Source organism: Ovis canadensis, chromosome 18 (assembly GCF_042477335.2).
Source record: "Ovis canadensis isolate MfBH-ARS-UI-01 breed Bighorn chromosome 18, ARS-UI_OviCan_v2, whole genome shotgun sequence".
Classification (NCBI taxonomy): domain Eukaryota; kingdom Metazoa; phylum Chordata; class Mammalia; order Artiodactyla; family Bovidae; genus Ovis; species Ovis canadensis.
Window position 1 is genome coordinate 28,812,409 of NC_091262.1, and position 26,891 is coordinate 28,839,299.

General features: G+C 43.4%; 1 protein-coding gene across 12 annotated transcripts in view; it reads left to right on the plus strand.

Moving 5' to 3' along the window:
• AKAP13 (A-kinase anchoring protein 13) overlaps positions 1-26,891 on the plus strand; it is a 320,574-nt gene that overhangs the window by 66,862 nt on the left and 226,821 nt on the right. For all 12 annotated transcript variants that reach the window (XM_069559264.1, XM_069559265.1, XM_069559267.1 and 9 more), the window contains exon 2: positions 24,479-24,522. In XM_069559264.1, coding sequence (XP_069415365.1) covers positions 24,490-24,522 — 33 coding nt within the window. In that variant the 5' untranslated portion in view covers positions 24,479-24,489. The remainder of the gene's footprint in view (positions 1-24,478; positions 24,523-26,891) is intronic.

Here is a 26,891-nt window from a genome sequence, read left to right on the forward strand (position 1 = left end):
GAACCAAAATTTTACTTAATTAATTTCTATAAATGAAACAAAATTATTGATTTCCCCACTCTTTTTGTTAAACTGCATTCCGTGTAAATCTAGCATGAATTTCTGGTCCACTTAGCCTGTCATTTATCAACCATAAATTCTTGGTAAAATACAAGAACAGTATAAAGGTACTAGAGAGTAACCAACAGTGGATTCTGGAGGGCAGTTGACTTGTGGAAGCTTTCAGTCTGTGGGTGAATTTCTCATTTTTAAGTTCATAGGAAAGCCCCAGTATTTATATTTTTGGCTTGTATCACCAGAAGTCACAGTTCTGGACAATCACAGCCACTGAACAGGAAGGAACAGTGCAGGAGAGGAGAGAGCCCCAAGAGGAGGTGCCCCAAATTCTATGTAGAAATTCTGACCCCTGACCCCTGACCTGTGCACGAACAGGGCAGCGAAGCTAAGGCTTAAACTGTAGATGGGGGTTGCCATCCAAGAGGCAGAAGTTTGTTGTCTGGGTTCAATTAACTGCCTGCTAAAACAAACAACAAAAATAGAGATTCTTTGGAGGAATTACATAATTCAAAGCCTCTGTAGTATCCGGGATGCATTCTAAAATTACCCAGAATGTGAAGAAACAGGAAAGTGACCCATGCTCCAAAGAAGTCTAATCAGTGGAGATAGATCCCAATATGTCCCAAATCTTGGGTTGAGGGGAGGAGGATTTTTAAGCAGCTATTGTTACTATACTTAGTTATGGATAGGGAGATCTCCTTTAGTGGAAAACTATGAAATCTCAAAACCAAAATAGAATGTATGAAGAAAACCTGTCTGAAATAAAAACTTTTCAAGATAAGTCTAATGGGAGAGGATAGACCAAAGAATCACCGAACTTTCAGATCAGCAAGAAGAATCTGAAGACCAGAGAGCTGAAAGATTTAAACGGAGATGAACAGAACCACTGAGCCCTGTGGGACGGTTTTTAAAGGGTCTGTAATATGCGTGCAGTTGAAGTTCCAGAAAGAGAAGAGCAGGAGAATTATTATTTGAGGGAATATGGATACCAGTATTTACTAAATTTAGTGAATTAACGAGAAATCATTACTGTTTGAGATTGTTTATGAGAAGAAAGGGAAAAGGGATGATGGCCGTAGAGCGCAGGAAGGATTGAGGCGGTCTTGCCCTCCTTTCTCCCAAATGTCGGGTCTTACCTCACCTGACTGATTTCATCCCTAGGGTGTTTGTTTCTGGGCCTTTCAGGTCTACACTGTCAGGAGATCAGGAGGTTAAGTTGCAGCCAAGACTGAATTGCACAGAGTGGGGCAGTTGAGTGGGTTTTGAACGTGTGAGGGCTGCTTTCTTGGGGAGGTCTGCAGTGAACACTGGGTCCTTTTGTGTGTGCACTTTGCCTTTCTTCTTGGCTTTGCTTTCCTGCTACCCTCTTGTTTCTGAGAAAAGAGCCTGATGCACTTGAGCTGGACTGGCTACGTCAAAGGCAGTGAGTCCTGTTGAGATCCCAGTCAGCTTTGGCAGAGTCCAGCCACGAGGGAGACCTTGGTCGGGTCTTTGCTTTCCTCTCCAAGATGCCGTTGCTGGGGGCAGGGCCTGAAGTCATTTGGTAATGAGTCAGTGTTGATTGAAATGTGGAAGCCACAGTCCTGTAATTCTGACCTTAACCTTTAAAAAAAGAAGCCTGCTAGCAAGCTCACATCCAGCTAGTGTGCACTGGTGAGACCGTGCTGATTGTTCAAAGTTTGAAATACTGCCCCAAGCCCTTGTTCCCATCTTCTCGCTCTGTCTGCCTATGGAAACCACACTCCCCCTGAAGCTGGCCCCCACCAACTCACCTCCCTGTGACCCAGCAGCCTAAGGGGTCAAGTCTGGCATGAGGACTGGGTGCCTCTGCTAGGCTTTGTCAGACTAGTGAGTTCCTTGGCCATACATTTTCCAACATCGGCCTGTCTGTCTCTCTAGTTTGTGTCCATCCATGTCAGTGCAGCAGTATGTGTCCTATATAGGCATTAGAAATTTGGGGAGATAGTGTGGTCTAAGGATTAAAAAGGAGTTTTCTAGTCAGACTGACCCCAGAGTCTACCGGTTTTGCGCAGAATGTCTTTAGATAAGTTCCTTGAACCCTGACGTCCATTTTCTTGTAGAATAGGGATAATACCCATCGAAGCTTAAAATAATCTGTATATGATAATTAATTTAATTTAATTGATTTAAATTAGATAATATGGTAATAGGCTTCTTGGTTTCATCATAGCTATTAGGCCATCTCTAATTTTGTGCATTTTTGTGTAATTCTGTTTTAAGTTATTAATTTTACGGGACTCTAAAACCAATAGTTTTTCTCATTCTTACCTATTTTTACAGAGAGCTGACTGATCCAGAGGTACAGTTGGGTTGCCCAAGAATATGCAGTGATTTTTGAGCCCAAGAATATAGTCTGTCAGTGTTTCCATTGTTTCCCCATCTGTTTGCCAAGAAGTGATGGGACTGGGGCCGTGATCTTCGTTTTTTGGATGTTGAGTTTTTAAGACAGCTTTTTCACTCTCCTCTTTCACCTTCATCAAAAGGCTGTTGAGTTCTTCGCTTTCTGCTGTAAGGATGGTGTTATCTGCATATCTGAGATTCTTGATACTTCTCTCTTGATTCCAGTTTGTGCTTCATCCAGCATTCTGCATGATGTACTCTGCATATAAGTTAAATGAGTGGGGTAATAATATACAGCCTTGATGTACTCCTTTCCCAATTTGGAACCAGTTTGTCGTTCCATGTCTGGTTCCATCTGTTGCTTCTTAACCTGCATACAGATTTCTCAGCGATAGGTAGGGTGGTCTGGTATCCCCACCTCTTAAGAATCTGCCAGAGTTTGTAGCGGTCCATACAGTCAAAGGCTTTGGTGTGGTCAATAAAGCGGAAGCAGATGTACTCTGCTGCCCTTCAGATATGGATTAAGTACGAACCTCTGCTTTCAACCCAAGGACACTGTGACTGTTAAGCAGCATGTATTAAATAACACAGCGGATCTGTTTTAATAACCATGCATATAAACTTTGGCCAGGACACCTTCGGTCCTAAACAGAAAGTCTCAGAATACTAGCCTGGGGATTATAGTTTGTTGTATAGGGGAATAAACTGATGCCTAGAGAGATTAAGGAGCTTGTACAAGGTTTTTCTAAATTCTCACCTAGCTTACAGCTTTTTAAAAGTAGCTTTTCCCTGTTCAAAATAACTTCTCTCCTGCCTCTCTGCCTCTGCTGTTATGACTAATGAAGTTGGGGTGCCCTAATGGATTTCTTGGAGACATTTGTCTTCCTGAGTTGTAGGAGTTCTTTATATTCTGAAGACATGTCCTTTGCTAGATATGTTTTCCAAAGAGCAGAAAGAGGTTACTGATTTTGTTAGCAGTTACGTGGTGTTTTTTTCCTCTCTAGTTAATGTTTTTTTGTGTTCTGTATAAGAAATCTTTGCCAAACTGAAGGTCACAAGCGTTTTCTCATGTGCTTCCTGTGAGAAATTCTCTCTTAGATTTAGGTTTGTGGTCTGTTGGAGTTAACGTCTACAGCTGATGTGAGGTAAGGGCTGACATTCACTGTTTGCTTATGGATACCCGCTTGTTTCAGCACCACTTGTTGGAAAAAACCCATCTTTTCCTTGCCGAATTACCTTGACCCATTTTTGTGTGGGTCTTTTTCTGGGGTATCCTGTTTCATTGGTCTTTCTCTCTCTCCTTAGACCAGTACTAAGCCTGTGTTAGTTAAGATATTGATAGCTTTGTGGTTAAGTCTTGAGGACCGTAGTGTAAACCCTCCAAATTTGTTCTTTTTCAAAATTCATATGGATATTATAGGTCATTTGCATTTTCACATCATCTTGTTGATTTCTGTAATAAATACTGCTTTTTATTGTTTCATTGGAAATGCATTAAATCTATAGCTCAATTTGGGGAGAGTTGGCATTGAACTATGATGCATGAATGTTAGGTTTTTTTTTATGTTTTAAAATATCTTATGTATTTTTTAAAAGCTTATTTTAAATCACAACATTTTGTTCAATTTATACTTAGTATTTCATGGTTTTGATACTGTTATAGATATTTGGAGTTTCAACTTCCAGTTATCTGTTGTAGCATGTAGAAATACAATGGATTTTTGCTAATGAGGTAATGTCATTTTTCTATTTTATTTTGTTGATGTGGTGAATTTGCAAAAGCTAAACCAACATTGTATCCCAGGATAACCCAGTTGGATCATTGCATGTTATCCTTTTTCATATTTCCGGATCTGAGTTAGTAACATTTTATTAAGGGTTTTTGTGTCCATGTTGATGAGAGGTTTGGCTTGTATGTTTTTTCTTATAGTCACTTTGTCTGGTATTAGTATCAGGGTAATGTAAGTAAAGGAAGTTAGAAAATCCCCACACACCTCTCCATTTTTTGATATTGATGTCCTTTTTTTTTTTTTTGCTTATCTTTTTGGTGCATGTCACCGATGCCATGTGGGCCAGTTTTCTTTGTGATGCATCTTAGCTAAGAATTCAAGTTCTGTAATAGAAATGGGGTGGTTCTGGTAGATGTGCTGCTCATGGTAGCTTTAATTTTCCTGTTCCCTGATGACTGGTGATATTGAGCGTATTTTCATGTGCCCTGTAGCCATTCATGTGTCTTCTTTAGTGAAAAGGGGCCGTTTTTAGTTGAGCTCTTATTGTTGAGTTGGAAGAGTTCCTTAGAAATCCTGGATGTGAGTACTTTATCAGATATATGATTTGTGGATATTGTGTTTGGCTTCTCAGAGGTAAAGCTATGAATCTTGGTCCAACATGAAATGAACCTGTGTTGAAGACTTTATCTAATTTATTTATTAATGAGGTATCCAGCAAGATGTTAAATGTGATATGTGATTGCACATATCTAGTAATTTTTTATTGTATGTTACACACTCTGGATGATACGTTTAGAGACTTCTCTGTTTTTTATCTTCTTAAAAGTGTTAACTTGTTCTGGCAGGCAGCTAATTGAATTGGACTTAAACTCCTACTTTAATTTGATCTCTGCTCAGTTCTTTCAGCCTCAGAGATTTGCTTTTTGCCAGAAATCTTGAGACTCAGTATATGTACAATTCAGGGGTCTGCCAAGGATTTGGGGAAAGCTTATATGCAGATTTTAAGAATGCAGCTTTCTGCTCTAGTTCTGTCTACTGTCTTAAGGGATCTGGGAAGTAACCATCTTTGAAAAGCAAAGTAAAAGTAAATCTTTGACTCAGTGCTTTTCTCTTTCTTCAGCTTTCTGTCTGTTTATCTCCTTCCAGTGCCTTGAAACGACAGCTTTTTGTGTCTTAGTCAGTTACAGTTGCTTCTCCAGGAGCACATCTTCCTGGTGCCTTAGCAGTAATGAATCCGGCTGCAGTGCAGGAGATTGAGAGACACGGGTCCGATCCCTGGGTTGGGAAGATCCCGTGGAGGAGGAAATGGCAACCTGCTCTAGTATTTTTGCTTGGAGAATTCCAAGCAAAACTTGTAGCCCACAGAGGAGCCTGGTGGCCATGGTTCATGGAGTCGCAAAGAGTCAGAGTGAGCTGCTAACATGTTCACTTCCACTTTTGTGAGAGGAAGTGAGCAAGGAAAGGTCTTTGAGAAGGGAGGTGATCGAGAAAGGAACTTGATAGGTAAGGGGGTTAGTAAGGTGAGGCTGCAGAGTCAAGACACTGAAGCCACTGAGCATGGACACGTGCAGGCGCGGTGATCTAATACAGGGTAATTGGCTTTTATTTTTTTGTCAGCTTTTTAAATGGTGACACTCTTTTTTGGTCATCTGCAGTTAACTTTCCATAGTATATATCTTCTAAAGAGGGACTGAAGCCTAACTCAAGACTTCAGATTTTTGAAAGTGAAATAAATAGGTTGGTTTGCTCTGCAAGATTTAAAAAAATGTTTTCCTTGCTTCCTGTCTGTTTTGACCTGACTCCTTGAAGGGCAGAGCTTGTCTTCATAAGTGCAGCTGATGCTGGCCCTGAGTGGGGTGTTTCATTGTGTTTGTTAAAGCTCCAGGCCTCAGGCTGTTAGCCCATAAGGAGTGTCTCCTTGGAGATTTCATAACTGAGTTTTTAGATTCCCCAGCCCTTTGGTGTTCTTTTTCCCTCTTGGACTGGGTGGGGAGGTATTCTGTGGGTGGCTGCATTCTTGACTTGCCCCTTGCTCTGACCTGGGATAGCCATCAAGGTCTGTAATGGAAGGTTGCAGAGCCTGTCTCTGGTCTGTCCATTTTGCTTTTAACTGCTTTGTGTTTTAATTTGCTGTTCGCTTGAGTAGCAGACTTCAAGACTGCTGATCAGCTGTGTGAAAAGTCAGTGTGTATGTGCCAGGTACGGATGGTATAGGATGGTATGGTTCTTACTAGTACTTACGGTTTGTAAGATTTTGTATCGTACCAGCAGAGATGTGGCTCTTCACTGTGACTGCAGTTTTGAATGGGAAAGACTCCCTGTTCATTCTCTTGAAGACTGGCCGTTGGTTTTGAAGATTATTTGCTTTATCAGAGTTTTGTCGCATTTCAGGGAAAACATTCTCAGAAGTTCCTGTTGCTTACGTAACAGCAGCTGAATTTTGGGGGCCAGCAGATTTTAGCTTGGCAGATGTTAGCCTGTGTTTGTGTAAAAGGGAGTTTGTCCATTCCCCATCGATTCTCAAGCTTGTAAACATTTCCATTTGGAGGTGGGTAGGAACATGTTGGTCTGTTGAGTTGCATTACTTGTTGGGTGATTGCGAAGCTGACTTTTCCTGTAGGCCATTACCTACTACTGTGGGAAAACAGAATAAGGCACATCTGTAAAGTAGTGGAAAACGGTTGAGTTCTGGGGGAGATGAAACAGATGAATTAGTTAACAGAGAAGTGCTGAACAAGTATGTCTTTGCCTTCTTCCTCTCCCATCAGTCTTATTGGTGAAGCACTGCTTCTACCACCAAGCATTTTCCATTTAAATTCTTCTCATTCTCGCGGGGTTTAGTTCCCAGCTCACCAGATCACCTTTCTGCCTCCTTGCTTGTAGACCTAAGGTTCCCAGTGTTTCTATTCATGAAATTACAATGTGTTAAAGAGACATGGATCTCTTCACTTGTGAAATGGATTAATGTGAGGATTTGTAGGTGCTTGAAGCAGAGTTAGAAAGATGATGGTGATGGCAGTTAGCTCTGCTTAGTTGGTAAGCTGTAGGGTGTCAGGAACGTAGAATTTACGGGGTTTGCCTTTTGGATGAACCAACAAGAACACCCATTGAGGAATGAAGTACCGTGCCGTACCTGTCAGTGAGGGACAGACACACTGTGTGCTTTTTGATGAGTATGAATTCTGCAAGCCAGTGCGTGCTCCTTACCACCAATGTTATTTCCAGCATATACTTCAGAGAGAGAGAACGGGGGAGGAAGGAGTATTTTTCTTTTAAAATGCCCTTGGTTGAATTTCAAAAGTGGATTTCAGATGCCAGGAAGCAGCTTGTAATGAGAGGATGAGGTCAGTTGGTATAATTGGAGCGAGTTGATAATTCCTTTACTCTGTTCTCTGAACGTTTAGTGTTTCTATTTCTGTAGAAACGCAGGAGCTAGAAAATGGCTAGCTCTCTCCATAGATACGTCGCGTGTCAAACTGGAGAGGGAGGTGCACAGGACGAGGGAGATGAGGGTCAGAGCCCAGAGCCAGCCTTGAGCCTCATCCATGCTGAGCCTGTAGTAGGTCCTGCGGCCATTGCGTTGTGTTTAAAGGCCTCTGAAGATTATTTTAGAAGTGCCATCTTCAGCTTGATTGTACCAGCACTTGGGCAGGGGAACAGAGGGAAAGAAAGAGGAACCAGGAATATATTTTTAAAACTCTGGAAAAAAAAACTGACCTATGAGCTTCTACCTAAAGGGGCAGGGGCTGAGACCGCTGGCTTGCGGTTTTCACCATCTTACTTCCTGCTCTGCCACAGAGTCAGCTGTTTGTGGGCCCAAGTTTGCTGGTTGAAATCACCCTTTTCATTTTATTCAAGTCACTTAGACGGAGAGGCGGCACCAACTGAGGTTTCAACTCTCAGCTTCCAAACAGGTGGTTAGTCGAGCGGCCTCCGTGTCTCGGAGATTCTGCTGTTGCTGCAAGTGAGGAGCCAGGGTTCTGCTTGGCAGCTGCTTCCACCGTGCAGGCTTTCTTGGTGGTTGTCCGGAGCCCGGTGTGCTGGCCGGGTTCGTGCCCGTGAAGGACAGTGTGTATAGAGGGATCATCTGTTCTGTCACCGCTGTACCGAAGCGCCGCCCACGTTTGACTGACCTCAGTGCCCTCCTGCTGGGGGCCCTCTTACTCTGGTCAGCTCAGTCCTTGCATTCATCAGAGGGCAGGGGTGTTTAAGGTGCACCTTGTCTCTCTGTCTCCCGGGGTCTTTGCAGCAGCCATGGCTTTTGAGTCTTTAGGAGCAGTCAGAGTCCTTGGCCTGGTCTTCTCACCACGACTGATCCAGCACTGAGCCGCTGTTGCTGCAGCGGGGTGGGGCCCCTGGGGGCCTGTGTAATTTATGCGGAGAGTCGGAAAGTCAAAGGTCTCAGCGCTCTCAGGAGAGTTTATTTGGACTGTTTATAGGTTGTTGTTCTGCCCGCAGCCCCTTCTCTGGAGTACGGTCACATTCTGGTTGGATGAACTCTTTTCTCTCGGTGCCTTTCCCATGCCTTCTGTCTGGCATCCTTTACGTCGGGCCTCGTCATCCCTTCCACATCAGACTGGCTTCTGGACAGGCTGGGCCCGTGAAGACTCCTGTACAGGGACCTGCTCACCTACCCCACCTCACGCCCACTTAACCAAACCTGCAGAGCCACAGTTTTGCTTTGGGGACAGTACGTCAGGCAGTCCTTTACTCTTTTTCCTCCACATTAATTTACCTTTTGATTGTAAAGATTTTCAGGAAAAGCAGCCAAGTGAAGCATTGATGATGATCACATTATTAGCATTTGGGTCATTCTGTGAGAATACGGATTGTATGACACACACACACACACACACACACACACACACACATTGTATTCTGAAATGTAAAGGAAAGGGCACTGTGTAGTAGAGCTTGACTTTCTCTAGCTGTTTTTTGTGCATTCTAAATATATTCAGTATGTGAGGTTTCACAGTGCATAGCGGCACTGTCCTTTTGTACGTTAGCTAGAAGCGACAGTTCATTGTCGTGTATTCTGTTATGCACCACTTGCCTCCACACAGAGCTAGGAATGCTAAATGTTTTAAAGCAACAGATTTCTTTTTTAACTTAGTTCAAGTGGGGAAATTAATTTTCCATTTCTTACTGTGTAAGTTATTAATATATGTGATCCTCTACGAGTTTCCTTTTAAGAGGAATTCAGAAAACTCGAGATTCAGGGAATAATATCGGAAGTTTCTCTTAGCCCTGTTATTTCTAGTTCCAGAACAAGTGTAATATCACCTAAATTTAGCCGGGCAATTAACCTTTTGAATCATTAGCTTTAAAACCGTTTGCAATAACCTGATCAAGTGAGGAGAATTTGCAGAGCACGTTGTCATTGATTTTCAGTTCAGCCAAGATCTCCTCTTATCAATTCTTTACCTTAGTGTTGTTAAACACCTGTGTTTGTTTTGTGAAGCTGTGTGTCCAAATTGAAAGTGAGTGGGCTTTATTAACATCCTAACAGAATTAGACACAATTCTTTTAAAGCACCATTTTCAAAATGCATGGGCACTTCCTCCTCTACTGTGGACCCCGAGAGCGCAGTGTTACACTCGCCTTGAGCGTGACTTGGGGAGAGATCACTGAGAGAGACCTTCCCACAGAGTGACAGGGCCGGGATTGCTGTCAGAACGTGGGTACGTGTTGGTCTTCAGGTAGCTGGATTCTCTGCTGAAACTGCTGATCAAGTTATCGCATTTTCTACAGTATGTTACGGTTCCAGATGGCTTCCAGATTGTTAGAAGTAGGGGCGATAATTTTCATGTGCTTTTAGTTGACTGGCCCTAGTTGTTTCTTCCTAAACTAAGTTTATCAGTAATTAAAAAAAATTACTTTCCGCTCATTGTATGATATAAAAACAAAATGACTCCCCAAGGGATATTTTATGAATAGAAATTCTTTAATTTTAAAATGAAAAATGAAAGTCTTCACTTAAGTTAATAGAGTGAAATTAAAAAAAACCCACCAGTGGGCTGCTGAAAAGTATTGGAGTTTCTTTGACTCTGTAAAATTTTCATTTAATTCTGTAATACACAAATTTCTTTTACTCGAAGTCTTTATTGTTCAAAAACCTTCCCTCCCATTTTGCGATGGTTAAACAAACAAACCTTGTGTTTTCAAATACCATTATTCTCAGATACCATTATTTGAAGACCTACTACTGGAGAATCATAATATTGAAGGCAGTTATTTAGCCCCGACGTATGAAAGCCATTTTAACACTTTAAAAGCTAACGTTGACATCCTTAGCATCAGCTTCTGGTACACTCTTCTGCCTGCCCCTTGTGGGAATGACCCGATACTGCTTTTGTCTTGCACCGTGACCAAGAAGGTGGTCTGTGGGTCACTGCGAAATGATTTCTAACCAAGTAGCCACTCCAGGCCTTGGGATTTGTCCAGGTGAGGTCCTCCAGCTTAGTAATGTCTGCATTTGTGTGCGCGCCCACTGGCCTAGATTTAGTCTTTCCAAGTAGTTTATAACTGGTTCGGCCCATTGGATTGCTTGCTTTTGGGATGATACAGGTTGGGGAGGATGAAGGAAGTAGAAAGGCTTGAACTTGGCAGTCTCTTTACAGGATGTCTCTTTTAACCCCTGCTGAGGTTAATTTACATAAAACCCAGCTGTGTGTGTGTGCACGAAGTTTTCAAATTTAAAGTTTATTCTCATTACCATAGTGATGAGATTGTCAGCACTCCCTGAATTTACAGTCTTGCTCTCCTCTATCTGGACATCCTGGCAGCTCCCAGTTCCATTTCCTTTGGGTAACAGGATGCAGCTGGCGGCTGAATTCTCACCTGTGGAATAGCCCTTTGGAGCTCTCTCCTCCGTGTAGGTCTCTGCAAAGCAGCAGAAACCATTTTTGCAGGAAACCACAGGCCTGTGTTAAACACCAAGGGAGAATTGAAATAACATGTGTGAGTGTTCCTCTTCCCGAAGGTACCAATCACTGTGCGAGCACTGCCTTCTGCCCTCCCCTTGGCTTTGAGGTTCTTGTTTAGTTAGCTGATGCTCACTCCCCACTACTCTCGTCTCTGTTACCTCTCTGGCCAGCTGAGCAAGTTGAACCAGGCTGGATTTCATAATGAGCTACTAGGTAAGCCTTCTGGGACTTTCAGATATTTTGGGGAAGATTGATTTTTGTTCTTACACACTGTGGACCCTTGGCTGTCACATGGTATGGGGAAGCTCATTCATTTCTGTCTATGATGGTCATGTCAGTCAGGCGTCTCTTTAGTATTTACTGGGTGCCCCCGTGCCAGATGCTGTCAGGAGCCATGGTGGTCTGGAGGAAGAATGCTCCAGAGGACATCTGCTTTGTGGCAGGCCAGAATAAACAAGCCGAGGGGAAAAAGCAGGCATGGAATAAAGGGGGAAAATGCCAGTGTGTGCCTTACTGCTGACTGTGTGGATTAGCCTATCAGCAGTAATCAGCAGGGCGGAGGGCATTATCTTGAGCCAGAGGAGTGAGCACTGGGCCCAGGGTGGTGCGTGCCGAGGGTGTGTAGGAGCTGCAGGGCCGCCGTGGGGGAGAGGAGCGTGGGGGAGAGGAGCGCTCAATAAGGCGGTGCAGATAGTGTATTTGGAGAAGTCAGGGTGGGTCTCTGGGGGAGCCTGGATGGCCTTTTGAGGTCACCAGAGATGAAGGGCATATTTAATAGAGTGCTGTGTCTGTTGGGGTTCCCATTTCTCGCTTCAGTACCCTTCATTTAGAATTAGGGGTCAGCACGGCAATTAGGATGGTCCAAGAGAAGTGCTCCTTGAACGTGATGTGAGATTAATGTTGAGAGGGCTAAAGACGTAACTCGTGCCAGGCAGTAACGATAGGAACGTAATTTATTATTTTTTCATTGCCTAGTATCGTATAAACATTTCATATACGTCTTTTATTCTTAGGTTTCCCCATTTTACACATGAGACTAAAGCTTGGCAGTTAAATAGCTTGTTGGAGGCAGTGCAGCCAGAAGTGCAAGAGTTATACAGCTCAAATCCAACTCTGTGTCCTTCTCTGAATTGTATTGCCTTTCTCATTTTATTCTTGCAATATTCTAGTTGTTTCTGTTGTTCAGTCACCACGTCAGGTCCAACTCTTCGTGACCCCATGGACTGCAGCACGCCAGGCTCCCCTGTCCCTCACCATCTCGTGGAGTTTGCCCAAGTTCATGTCCATTGAATCGCTGATGCCATCCAACCATCACATCCTCTGTTGCCCCCTTCTCCTCCTGTCTTCAGTCTTTCCCAGCATCAGGGTCTTTTCCATTGAGTCACTTGTTCACATCAGGTGGACAAAAGTACACAGCATTCTAGTAGGGACTGCTAAAGAATCCTTAAATGCTAGATGGTTGTCTTCCCAATCTAGATGGGCACTTTTCAGCCATCTGTTCCTTTAATATCTTTATTATTCATCCAAATGGCTTATTGAAAGATGGGGGGAAATAAATATGATGCTGAATTTTTTGCAGGGGAAATGTGCCGAGCTCATTAACCTCCCCTTTGGCAGCTGCCTGTCCCAAGCAGCCCCTGTGTGGATGCAGCATTTGGGCCTGGTCCCTCGGGTTCAGGGCTCCCCCTTTAGAAGAACTAACATGGGTTAAATGTGCTCCCCAAACTGTGATCACTCCCTGTTTTTAGGCTTTTCTCTCCCTTTCTTGGTAGCTCAGTGATAAAGAACCTGCCTGCCAATGCAGGAGACTCGGGAGATCCCTGGATTGGGAAGATCGCCTGGAGAAGGGAATGGCAACCCACTCCAGTGTTCTTGCCTGGAAAATTACGTGGACAGAGGAGCCTGAGGGGCTACAGCCCATGAGGTCACAAAGTGTGGGATCCAACCGCGCATGCACGCAGTGCTCCTTTTTGTGAGGCCGGCAGATCTTAGCGTCGTTGCCTGGATCTTCTAAAGAGAAGAGGCTGGTGCCCCCAGAGAGCCTTGTAAGAGGTGAGAGATGGCTCAGCACTGTGTAGGCAGAGGGGAAGCTGCAGAGTGAAAGCAGCGTTTTAGGAAGGTTGAGTCAGAGCTGCACATGGAGCATGGAGAGATTTTCTCAAGGTGATAAGGCCCTGGCATGCAGGTCTGCAAGCAGAGGCAGGCGGACTGGCAGATTCCTGCCTGGGGAAGGAGGGGATGTGGGCTGCTCTGGGACCCCTTCTCATTATAGAGTTCATGGCTCACAGGGTTTGGCTCGGTTTTGGGGTGGGGAATCCCAGGGCCCCTGGACATTGATTGGAAAGCCAGTCTCTGCCTGCTGCACTTTGGGGAAGCCACTGTGGAGTTCTAGCCTGGCCTTCCTGGTTGTAACCCTCAGCAGATACTTGGACTCTCAGGGTTTGAATTTAGGCTACAGGAGATGACCTTCCAGTGGTACTTTTTATGAGTCTTTGAACCTGAGTTGTGAATGATCAGACATTTGAGCTGAGCTTAAAAAAAACAGAAGACAAAGCAAAACCAAGAAGATGATGGTGATGAAGAAGCAGAGGTTTGCTGATGCGCGTGTCATCATGTGGCCGTCATTTCTTTGGGCTAGCGCCGTGTCACTGCAGCCTGTGTGTTTCCTCCTGTCTTCCTTCCTCAGCAGCCTGGAGGCATGAGAGTTTATGCAGGTGTGTCTCCCGACTGCTTCCCTCGCCTCCTGCTTGCTCTTCTCATTCTTCTGCATCGTTGTTCAGAACTAACGGCACTGTCCTGTCTTTGGCTATGCTGTTTTTATTTTCTTTCTTTTCTGTACTACGCATCTCCTGCTGTGTCTACTTGGTTAAACCTTCTCTGGCATTGGCCTTCTACAGTAAGCTGTGTCTGGGCTCCACCTTCTAGAGGGTTTATAGCTCCTTCCTGATCCTTGTAAAATTTTTATTGCACTTATCATAATGTACTATAAATTAAAGTATTTAAATATATGTGTCACTTGTTATACTGGTAGGGGCCATGTATTATTTCCCTATCATGGATTGCAGCCTTGGCGTGGTGAAGGGGCTTGTGTAACTCGGAGAAGCTTTTAGTCATGCTGTGCAGGGCCACCGAAGACAGACATAGTAAAGATGAAGAGTTCTAGCAAAACATGGTCCACTGGAGGAGGTATTACTGGCCAGTCACCCCAGTAGTCTTGTCCCGTGGACTATACGAGAAGGCAAAAAAATATGATACTGGAAAGTGAGCCCCCCACCTTCCATTAGGCTACTCAGGAATTCCAGCTGAGTTATTTAAAACCACAAAAGATGATGCTGTTAAAGTGCTGCACGCAACATGCCAGCAAATTTGGAAAACTCACCAGTGGCCACAGGACTAGAAAAGGTCACTTTTCATTCCAGTCTCAGAGAAGGGCAGTGCCAAAGAATGTTCAAGGTACCATACAGTTGTGCTCATGTCACATGCTAGCACGGTTATGTTCAGAATCCTTCAAGCTAGATTTCAGAAGTATGTGAATCGAGAACTTCCAGATACACAAGCTTGGTTTTGAAGAGGCAGAGGAACCAGAGATCAAATTGCCAACATTTGTTGGATCATGGAGAAAGCAAGGGAGTTCCAGAAAAACATCTACTTCTGCTTCATTGATTATGTTAAAGTCTTTGACTGTCTGGATCACAACAAACTGTGGAAAATTCTTAAAGAGATGGGAATACCAGACCACCTTACCTGTCTACCTGAACATCCTGTATGCAGAACAAGAAGCTACAATGGACTGGTTCACAATTAGGAAAGAGTACAGTAAGGCTGTGTATTGTCACCCTGTTGATGTAACTTCCATGCAGAGTACATCATGTGAAATGCCGAGCTAGGTGAATCACAAACTGGAATCACGATTGCTGGGAGAGATATTAACAACCTCAGATATACAGATGATATCAGTCCAGTGGCAGAAAGTGAAGAGGAACTAAAGAGCCTCTTGATGAAGGCGAAAGAGAATAGTGAAAAAGCTGGCTTAAAACTCAGCATTCAGAAAACGAAGATCATGGCATCTGGTCCCATCATTTCATGGCAAATAGATGGGGAAATAATGGAAACAGTGACAGACTTTATTTTCTTGGGCTCCAAAATCACTGTAGACAGTGACTGCAGCCATGAAATTAAATGATGCTTGCTCCTTGGAAGGAAAGCTATGACAAACCTAGACAGTGTATTCAAAAAGCAGAGACATCGCTTTGCTGACCAAAGTCCATATAGTCAGAGCTATGGTTTTTCCAGTAGCCATGTATGGATGTGACAGTTGGACCATAAGGAAGGCTGAGTACTGAAGAATTGATGCTTTTGAATATTGCTGGAGAAGACTCTTGAGAGTCCCTTGGACAGCAAAGAGATCAAACCAGTCAATCCTAAAAGAAATTAGCCCTGCCTGATAGCTTAGTTGGTAAAGAATTTGCCTGTAGTGCAGGAGACCCTGGTTCGATTTCTGGATCAGAAAGATCTGCTGCAGAAGGGATAGGCTACCCACTCCAGTATTCTTGGGCTCCCTTGTGGCTCAGTTGGTAAAGAATCCACCTGCATTGCGGGAGACCTGGGTTAGATCCCTGGATTGGGAAGACCTCCTGGAGAAAGGAAAGGCTACCTACTCCAGTATCCTGACCTGGAGAATTCCATGTCCATAGCATTTGCAAAGGGTCGGACATAACAGAGCAACTTTCACTTTATTCATTGAAAGGACTGATGCTGAAGCTCGGATACTTTGGCCACCTGATGCGAAGAGCCAACTCCTTGGAAAAGACCCTGATCCTGGGAAAGACTGATGGCAAAAGGAGAAGAGGGTGGCAGAGGATGAGATAGTTAAATAGTATCACTAACTCAGTAGACATGAATTTGAGCTAACCTTGGGAGATAGCGGAGGACAGAGGAGCCTGACGTGCTGCAGTCCATGGAGTCAGAAAGAGCTGGACACGACTTAGCAGGTGAATGGCAATTGTCCCTAAAGCTCAGCATCTAGCTGTCCATGGACTATTTTAAGGGCTCAGTAATATAAGATTATCTACCATTATTAAGTCTTTACCTGCCAGGCAGGTATTATAAGCATATATAAAGAAAATGAGGCCTCAATCAGTAAAGACTATGGTGTGCTTACCCATATGAATTTTAGAGCAAGTTCTAAGATGAGTGTAAGAAAATCAGAGTTTAAATTTAACTTCCTCAATTATTTTAATTAATTGATAAACTATTGTGACAAAGTTCTGATTTGTTGTATTCCACGATGGTCACTTTGCTTGTGTGTGTGTGTTTGCCGTAAATTCTGGGTCATTCTGCCTCCTGGGTAAAGCAGCACTTATAAGAATAAATCAAATGAGTGAACGTGGCCATTAGGTTCTTGTCTCAGTTTGCGGTATCCTTTTGATTTCCTGTGAGTATTGCCCTCTGTTAGACTCTGTGTCCTGACAACCTCTCCTAGGCACCCCCTTCCCCTCCCGCCCCTCTTCTGACTAGTGCTTTGCTTTTTTCTTGGTGTGTAGTAAGCACTGTGTCATGAAAGGGTGGGTTAGAACAAGGCTCACTGTGCCGTGAGAATTAGACACCTGATCCGAGTCTCAACACCGTTGCCAAAAGTGTGGGCTGTGATTTCAAAGGAAAACATCACAAGGTTAGGTTTTTTGATCTGGACTCTGATGGTGGAAGTAGACAGGGAGGGGCTGGGCAAGAATTGGCATCTGAGAACGCGCCAACAGATGCTCATGTACCATGACGTTTGAGCATCGCTGCTTAAAGCTCACTGCTCAGTTAATCAGTGAGTGCATCTTTAAACAGAAGAGCTTGGACATTTACAAGGCTTCCGTAAGATTTCCTCAGTTCCTTATTCAGAAAATATACTTGTAGTTTTTTTGTTTTTTAAAAAGAACTTGACATCCTCACCAGGAAAAGCCTATCTACCCGTTTACTGTGCTTCCTTTTCTGTTGTCCAGAATCCCTGGCTCCTACCCTCAGCCAGTACATGACATGTTTATAGCCAGCAGCCCAAACTCCTTAGGAATGAAGGAGAGAGTCTTTTGAATCTTGTTGTTTTCCTTGAGGAAGACCTGAATGTTGACCGTTCTGCAAGAATCCAGAGTATGCACTGTCATTTCCATGTTAACCCCCACCCAGATGTTTGTGGGTTTTAAAGGATTTATTCTAGCCCAGTCGTAGCCAGGTCCCTGGCCATGGAAATTCATCTGAAGCACACTTTTCCATGGAAATACCCTGCAGGTAGGAATACTCTATTTATGCCTGGCTGCATCCCAAACAGCTGTCCTTCCCTGAATGAGACTGGGGTGGTTGTGTTTAGGGGGGCAGTTTGCACATCTTTTTAATGGATTTAGATGCTTCCCTATTGTGAATGACAAAAACCATGCCGAGTTTGTCAGACGTGGACAGCTGGTCCTTAGGAAAAAGTTTTCGGTACGATTACCTGCTATGGTGTTGGGGGCACCTGTGACTTGCCCGCTGCCCCTCCTTGAACATTTGACTTTTAACAGGAGCACCTGTTAAAGGCTTCTTTAGTGTAAAGTGTGACTGTGACTGCAGAATAGTGAGTTTGGTTTATGTTTACAGACATATGGGTGCAGACATTCTGGTTTTAATTGCTTTGCTTTTTATCAGCTCTAGGGACCTCTAGTAAAGCTGGTAGATTTATTCAGTTTGACATCGAGGGGAAAAAAACAGGTCTTTTTACTCCTTTCTAGGTCCGTTGTAACAGGGGACTTATGCCTTTCCTGTATTGAGACATGCTTTTTTTTTTTTTTTTTTAAAGATGGAAAATATCTTTGAGACCTATAAAACTGTTGAATGAGGACATAATGTTTCTTTGGATTATTGAGTTGGTGTTTTTTTTTTAGCTTTTGACCAGGAGTTGGCATTCTGTGATCCACTGGCTGAATCTAGCCTTCTGCCTCTTTTAGTAAATAAAGTTTTATTGGAATAAGGCTACACCCAGTCATACATATGGCAGCAGAAACGCTGTGACCTGCAGAGCATAAAATATTTCCTGTTTGACTTTTTACAGAAATGTTTGCTGACACCTATTAAGGATTCCAATTTTTATTTAGGTGTGTATTTTTTGGGGTGGGGGGCGGTGGGGTACCTGGTAAGATTTTGCATTTGTTTGCTCAGGCACATCGGTTGTTGAGAGTGCTTTCTGTCTTGTCCGTCCCGCAAACTAGTCAAACAGGCTTATTGTGATCCTGTATAGTGACTGAGTTTCTGCACCGTCATTTTTCAGGTAGAGCAAGGTGCAGAACGTTCCAGAACTTTTACTCCTGTAAACTTGGTCAGTGCTGCATGCCCGGTGCTGGTATATTCTGATGGTGGTCTGTGCTTTGCACCCTGTGAGGAAAAGGCTGATGCTAGTTTATGTTAAAGTACAGGAAAGGGTCCTTGCAACAGTCTTTGCTTCTCTAATCAGCAGCACCCTGAGACTTTTTTTCCTCTTTCTCTCTTTTATATTTTTAATAGGAGGGTAATTGCTTTTTATTGTGTTGATTTCTGCTGTACATCAGCATGAATCAGCCATAGGTAGACATATGTCCCTGCCCTCTTGAACCTCCCTCCCACCCCTCTAGATAGTCACAGAGCACCTGATTTGAGCTACACCATCAAAATGGGAGAAAATAATTGCAAAGGAAACAATTGACAAAGGGTTAATCTCCGGAATATATAAGCAGCTTATGCAGTTCAACAGCAGGAAAATCTAATAGCCCAGTCAAAAAATGGGCAGAAGACCTAAGCAGATATTTCTCCAAATAGATGGCCAATAATACATGAAAAGATGCTCAAGGTTGCTCATTATTCAGTCCAGTCGATCAGTTGTGTCCGACTCTCTGCGACCCCATGGACTGCAGCACGCCAGCCCTCCCTGTCCATCTCCAACTCCTGGAGCCTACCCAAACTCTTGTCCATCGTGTCAGTGATGCCATCCAACCATCTCAACCTCTGTTGTCCCCTTCTCCTCCCAACTTCAGTCTTTCCCAGCATTGGGGTCTTTTCCAATGAATCAGTTCTTTGTATCAGGTGGCCTAAGAATTGGAGTTTCAGCTTCAGCATCAGCCCTTCCAGTGAATATTCAGGACTGACTTCCTTTAGCATTGACTGGTTGGATCTCCTTGCAGTTCAAGGCTGCTCATTATTAGAGAAATGCAAATCAAAGTTACAATGAGGTATCACCTCACAACTGTCAGAAAGCCCCTCACCAAAAAATCTACAAATAATAAATGCTGGAGAGGGTTTGGAGAAAAGGGAACCCTTTTGCGCTGTTGGTGGGAATGTCAATTGATTACAGCCATATGGAGAACAGTGTGGAGATTCCATAAGAAAGTAAGAATAAAACTGCCTGCCTGCAATGTGGGCAGTGTGGGAGACCTGGGTTCAATCCCTGGGTTGGGAAGATCCCCTGGAGGAGGGCACAGCAACCCCACTCCTGTACTCTTGCCTGGAGAATCCCATGGACAGAGGAGCCTGGGAGGCTGCAGCCCATAGGGTCGCAAAGAGTTGGGCATGACAGAGCACGCACATGGTGAGGGGGCATGGAAGCGGCCAGGATGTCCACCCTGAGGCTTCTTGCATGTGGGTGTTGCAGCAGGATGTGTAGACTTACATAATTGACACAGCTGCATTAAAATTGGAGGAGCCTGTTTTGACATAAAGTGAACATGTTCCGTTTATACAGGAGCAAACTGTTTGGTTTTTCTTGGAGCATTTTGAAATACAACGCAAAATGTGGGAAGAATAAATACACTTACTGCACTTGTTATTACTATTACTTCACACACCCCCAAGTTTATGACTTCCCCAGAACTGTAACAGGTTGCTGTGGAGTGGCAGAGTTGGTAGACACACCTACCATCAGGTCATGTAAATCTTTGCATTTTGATAGTTCCTTTTCTTCATGGTCTCTTTCAAATGGGGTGCAGCCTTTACCGGTCCCGCAGCGTCAGTCACAGCTGCTTGAGAAGTCATTCACCAGTTTGTTATTGGAGACAGAAAACATTTTGGGATTTTCTCTTAAAATTCCTTGATGAAATGATTGGACAGACATGGTGCTTTTGTTCAATTTTCCTCTTGATAAAAAGTCTGTAGACAAAGCAGAGACTCCTGTGGTCTCCAAATTGGGCTTGGGGTATAGGTTGGTTTTCAAGTGCATTTGCTCTGACTGAGAAGATTGCCTTCCTGTAATACGTAGTCTCCTTTTTTTAGAATGCAGTTCTCAAGTAAACTAAGTCTGTTTAAATGTGTGAAATAAGTTGATGCACTGTATATAGCAAGTGCTTGATGGTTGCGCATCAGAACTCTTGAGTTCTCCGTTTTAGGACCAGTTTGAGGGTCTTTCATCTATTAATTTGTATTACTTGCTTTCTTAATCTCTTTCACTGTGGGGGTAAAAGCCACCCCAGGAGGCCTTCCCTCAGCCCCATATTTAAAACTGTATCCTACTCACTGCCTGTTCCCTCTTATTGATGCTTCCCTGTAGCGCTCACTAGTGCTTTCTCTCTGTTAGTCCTCAGATAAGCTCTGTTTGTACTCTCAGTGCCTTGAGCAGGGTGCCCAGCATGCTGTAGATGCCCAGTGATGGTTGAATTAACGAAGTCGAGAAGAATCTGTACTGTCTGTAGAATGAGGGCTAGAGGCAAGCAGGGCAGGTCGGTTGGTGACATCAGACTGGGCTTGAATTCTAGGTTCATCCACCTCTTATATTGATATTAAATAATATAATCATTTAAAGGAAACACCCCTCTCCCCAACCAGTGAGATGGGGAAAAAACGGGGAAAATAGTATTTTTAAAAAGGGGATTAAAAATGGTGTTGGAGGGACTTCCCTGGCGGTCCAGAGGTTAAGACTTCGCCTTCCATCGCAGGGGTGTTGTGGGTTCGATCTTTGGTCGGGGAGCTTAAATCCCACATGCTCGTGATCAAAAAACCAAAACATGAAACAGAAGAAAAATTGTAACAATTTCAATAAAAACTTAAAAAGTGGTCCGCATATAGAAAAATAATATTGACTATCAGTTCAGTTCAGTCGCTCAGTCGTGTCCGACTCTTTGCGACCCCATGAATTGCAGCACACCAGGCCTCCCTGTCCATCACCAACTCCCGGAGTTCACCCAAACTCATGTGCATCAAGTCGGTGATACCATCCAGTCATCTCATTCTCTGTTGTCCCTTTCTGCTCCTGTCACCAATCCCTCCCAGCATCAGAGTCTTTTCCAGTGAGTCAACTCTTCACATGAGGTGGCCAAAGTATTGGAGTTTCAGCCTCAGCATCAATCCTTCCAATGAACACCCAGGACTGGTCCCCTTTAGGATGGACTGATTGGATCTTCTTGCAGGCCAAGGGACTCTCAAAAGTCTTCTCCAGCACCACAGGTCAAAGGCATCAATTCTTCGGCGCTCAGCTTTCTTCACAGTCCAACTCTCACATCCATACATGACCACTGGAAAAACCATAGCCTTGACTAGACAGACCTTTGTTGGCAAAGTAATGTCTCTGCTTTTCAATATGCTATCCAGGTTGGTCATAACTTTTCTTCCAAGGAGTAAGTGTCTTTTAATTTCATGACTGCAGTCACCATCTGCAGTGAATTTGAATCCCCAAAAAACAAAGTCTGATACTGTTTCCACTGTTTCCCCATCTATTTCCCATGAAGTGATGGGACCAGATGCCATGAACTTCGTTTTCTGAATGTTGAGCTTTAAGCCAACTTTTTCACACTCCACTTTCACTTTCATCAAGAGGCCTTTTAGTTCCTCTTCACTTTCTGCCATAAGGGTGGTGTCGTCTGCATGTCTGAGGTTATTGATACTGGCTCTAAAGCTTTGTAAATGTTAGTCCTTGCTTCCCCTGGTTTGTCAGCATTGAGGAAGCCTAAAGGCGTCCGAGTCTAGCAATCCGATGCTTCTAGGGTCATCACCTTGATGACTTCTGGCAGGTTTATCCTTCCAGCAGCCTGTGCTGCCAGCCCAACAATGAACTGTCCCTTTGACCAGTGTGGGTGGACAGACAGTTTGTCAGCCCTCTTTAATCCTCATATCAGAATAACTTGTATGGGTTCTGGCTTTGAAACAAGTTCAGGCGAGTCCATGATTCCAGACAGTTCAGAGGGCATCACGAGACCTTTCTCCCAGATGTAGCGGGCGCATCAGAGAAGTTTGTTTGTGTTCCTTGTACACACAGTCATTCTAGGTCTTCTGGCAAATCAGGAAACATCAGAAGGCTAGTAGGTCACTAGTTTGTCTCCATAGATTTCTCCAAACCTTGCAGGTCTGGTTACAAGGTATTAATTCTTGTTTTGGTTTCCACTGATGTTTCTTCTGTTGGGATGGTCAGCAATACTTCATAAGTCAGTTAAAGCAAATGGATTTGGTTCGTGCATTTATAGATTCTTTGAGTCTTTTGTCCCGGGCAAGTCTGAACAGGACTTAGAAAGCTGATTAAAAGACTAGTGAGCATGGTGCTTAATTTTAAGTTAAATGGATATTTAATGTGTTGAGAAAGTACTCCATCTTCAGTCTGTCTTTTCTCCTGTTTGTTTGTGTTTTTTTTTTAATTTTTTTGTAATCATCCATGCTTGCTTTTTGAATCTGTTGGTTAGAAAAACAAAGGTTTTCTGAAAGAGTTGACTCCTGCTCCATTTCTCAAGTTTGGTTTTCAGTGTGGATTTTTGTAGGTGATTTTAGCACCTAAGGGTACAAGAGTGCCCTAAGCCGTGTGTGTGTGTCTGTGTGTGTCTGTGTGTGTCTCTCTGTGTCTGTGTGTGTTGGGTGGGTCTGTTAGTGTGTGTGTGTGTGTGTTGGGCGGGTCTGTTAGTGTGTGTGTGTTGGGCGGGTCTGTTAGTGTGTGTGTGTGTGGGGGGTGGGTCTGTTAGTGTGTGTGTGTGTGTTGGGCGGGTCTGTTAGTGTGTGTGTGTGTGTGTGTTGGGCGGGTCTGTTAGTGTGTGTGTGTTAGGCGGGTCTGTTTGTGTGTGTGTGTGTGTGTTGGGTGGGTCTCTTATTGTGTGTGTCTTTGTGCGTGTGTGTGTTTGGCAGGTCTGTTATTGTGTGTGTGTTGGTGGGGTGAGAGTGTGGACTAGAGGGCAAACGGGGCAAGCAGGGGAGGTAGTCAGTCCCTGTGGGGCCACCTGGCTGGGCACGTCTTGCAGCAGAGTGAATGAAACCCGTGGCCTGCTACTGGTTGGAGATGATCGTGTGTGGGAGTCTGGTTATAGATTTATCTTTTTCCCTAGAGGTGTGTGTTAACTGTTTTTGGGGTGAGCCTTTGATCCTCAGACTCACAACCTGACTAAATTGGCCGATTTGTGAAAAAGTTTTAATACTGAGAGGATTCTGTTGTTTGAGGTATGTGTGGTTGCTCAGGCATTGCTTTTTATTCTAAAATTTGGTCTTTGATTTCTAATTTACGCTGTTAGCATTTCGATTGTTAAGTTTTTGTGATCTGGTCTGGCATCTTGCCAAGTATGGGATTTTATCTTTTTCTTTTTGCACCTTGAATGCTGTTCCTGTATTTTTTTTTTCTTAAATACTGCTAAGATTGTAATTGATCAGGTCCCCTATTTTGAGCAAGACACTCAAAATCTATTAGAATGAAATTACTTGGGCCTTCTTCTCTGATTCTTATGAAGATGGGATTAGCTTATTCTGAGATTGGTTTATTTAACAAAAGATTTGACCATCTGAAGTAATTCTGGACTAAGATAATTTTAGCTTAGATGAAATCCTGGTCAAATCACCAAGGTGAGCTTTTAAGAACATGGTGTTCTCAATATTCACAAATGTATTATATAATGCTGTAAGTCTTCTCTAAAGTTCTTCCTAAGATTTTTGTGAGAATTCATTTAGAGGGGTGATGACAGGGAATCCAGCCGCTGATTTTCAGGAGACCAAAAGCTTCTAGTTGATGGAGGCAAGTCTGGTAGCCCCCTTCTCTGAGAGGAGGAGGGCTGTCTCGAGGTCTCCCCTCCGCCCTGAGTGCCCTAGTGATAACTGGGGAAGCATCTTATGAGTTTGGGGGATTATATAAAAGAGTAACTTGTGCACACACTGTTCTTTTTTTGGTAACTGCTTTTAATATCCTATTGGTTGGTTGTTAAAACATCTTATATGACTGCAAAGACTTTTGTCTTTTTCAATCAGAACATCTTTCTCCCCACTTGTAAAGATTGAATCTGGGCCACAAGGCATGCTACAGTCCTTGAACTTCTGTCTCGGAGGAAAGCTGGGCATCTGTAACCCCAGACTCCTGATTTTGCTCATGTAACCTTGCTTGACATCTAGGACTTTTCCAGTGGGTTTTAAATTTTTGATGATAACTTTTAATTTTATTCTCATTTATTTCTTTCTTTTCTGTTCCAGTGTCCTGGGTCATGAAACTTAATCCACAGCAAGCTCCATTATATGTGAGTAAATCACCAGATTTCATTTTATCCTTACTTCTGCTGTTTAATTTTTATAATAAACTCAAAAATTTTCTCCTGTGATTATCAAAGGAATGTTGAACCGTCTACATATGAATATGTTGACATACTGCACATCAGAAATTGAATTTGATTTAGTGATATTAAATGATGAGTAATACATGATACTGAGCAGAGAACAAATCACACCTGTAAGCCTTGTGTGGTAGACTGATCAGGTAGATAAGAAGCACGTATAAAGCAGTCGCATTGCCTTGCAAAATGATTCTACAACTTCTTATTTTAACCCACAGTTCATTTCTGTAAAAGTAGGGAATCGAGCTTCCTACTGCTGTTTCGAGTTACTCTGTGCCACGACTAGGTGGCGCTCTGTCATTGGCAAAAGTGCTATTTTCTTTTAAGAACCTGGGTGAAAGCTATCCATCATCGCCTTAGAAAGTGAGGAAATTATATAATGAAATGGATAAATGAATGAATTGAGGCTGAAAAAAGTAAATTCTAGGTGTTTTTGTTTGTTTAAAAAAACCCACCAAAACTGTTGTAAGAGTGAGTGAGCCAAATGGAGGTGGTGAAAAGTGCCTGGTTGGTGAGCAGCCGTCTTAGAGGTGTAGCTCGGCTTGTGAGGGGCTGGGTGGGGGGGGGATTGCTGTTCGTGTGGTCTGGAGAGGTGAAAAAAGCTTTTTGATGGCACAGGACTTCAGGCAGGACTTCAGTCAGATCCTTAATCCTGAAGGTTAAGGATCATTTCAGTGGCTGAAAAATGCTCAGAATTTGTTGAGGACACAGACCAGAGGTCGGGTGGCAGTGAGCGTGGTGTTTGGTGGGCAGGCAGCGTCTGGCCCTGCTGAGTTTGTGTTCATGGCGGTGCAAGTCAGATCTAAAGATGTGGGTGACGCTCAGTTGTGAAAGCGGACAAAAATGTGCGGAGTTTATTTTGTGGCCACCGAGGAGTATTTAATGGTGTTCAAACTGTCTGTTCCTTTTTTGTGTTTATTTTTTTAACCATGCTGTGTTAGTAAAAGTCATATACTTTCCTAACATAGAGCAGTCATATGATTGCTCTTCATACAAAGCAAAACACGTGTTCATAGGCGATATCTTGTGTTCTTAAATTCCTTCCAGACCACTTGGGGACTATTTATTATGTTTACCAGTGGGTTTGCACGTGAGTTGAATACCTTGGACTTAAGAAAACAATTGAGATAAAGTTCACACACCATAAAATCCACCCATTTAAAGTGTACAATTCCATGGGTTTTAGTATATTCACGGTTGTGTCATCTTCAGAGCGTTTTTCAGCACCCTAAACAGAAACCCCACGCCCCTTGCAGCCACCCACCAGCTCCCCCTCCTCCAGCCCTCGGCATCTGCTCTCTACTTTCTGTCTTTATGGTTTCACCTGTTCTGGGACTTTCATATAAATGGAATCATGCAGTCTCTGGCCTTTTGTGACTGGTCTCTTTCACTTAACATCTTATATATAAAGTGTATATCAGAGTGAGTATAACTACTTTGTTCCTTTTTATTGACAGATAATAATGGATTATTATTACATGTTATTTATCCAATCCTCAGTTGATGGGCATTTAGGCTGTTTCTACTTTTTGGCTGTTAAGGTTAATGCTGCTGTGAACAGCAGATTTTTGTGTAGGCACCCAACTTTATTCTCTCCCCATTGATTTTTCTTTGGCACTTTTGTTGAGAATCAGTTGGTTATTAAAGGTAAGGAGTTATTTCTAGACACTCAATTCTGTTTCTTTCATTTATGTCATCCTTCGTTGGTTAAGCTTCTTTCAACAGTGATTGATAGTTTCCAGTGTACATGTCTTAAATTTTTTTAGAATTTGTTCCCAAGTATTATGTCCTTTTTGATACTATTGTAAGTGATACGGTTTTCTTAAATTCATTTTTAGATTGCTCATTGCTGGTGTAGAAATACAGTTGATTTTTGTGCATTGATCTTTTAATCTACAATCTTGCTGAACTTGTTTATTCGCTAGTACTTTTTTTAGTGGATTCTTTAGGATTTTCTGTATCCAAGATCATGTCAGCTGCAAATGTGCTGTGTGTGCCAAGTCGCTTCAGTTGTGTCCAACTTTGCAACCCTATGGAGTAGCCTGCCAGGCTCCTCTGTCCATGGGATTCTCCAGGCAGGAATACTGAAGTGGGTTGCCATGCGCTCCTCCAGGGGATCGTCCCAACGCAGGGATCAAACCTGCGTCTCTTATGTCTCCTGCATTGGCAGGAGAGTTTTTGCCGCTGGCTCCGCCTGGGAAGCCCTGTTGAAAGTAGACATAGTTTTTGTCTTTCCAGTCTTTTATTTTATTTCTTTTTCTTGCCTAGTTGCCCCG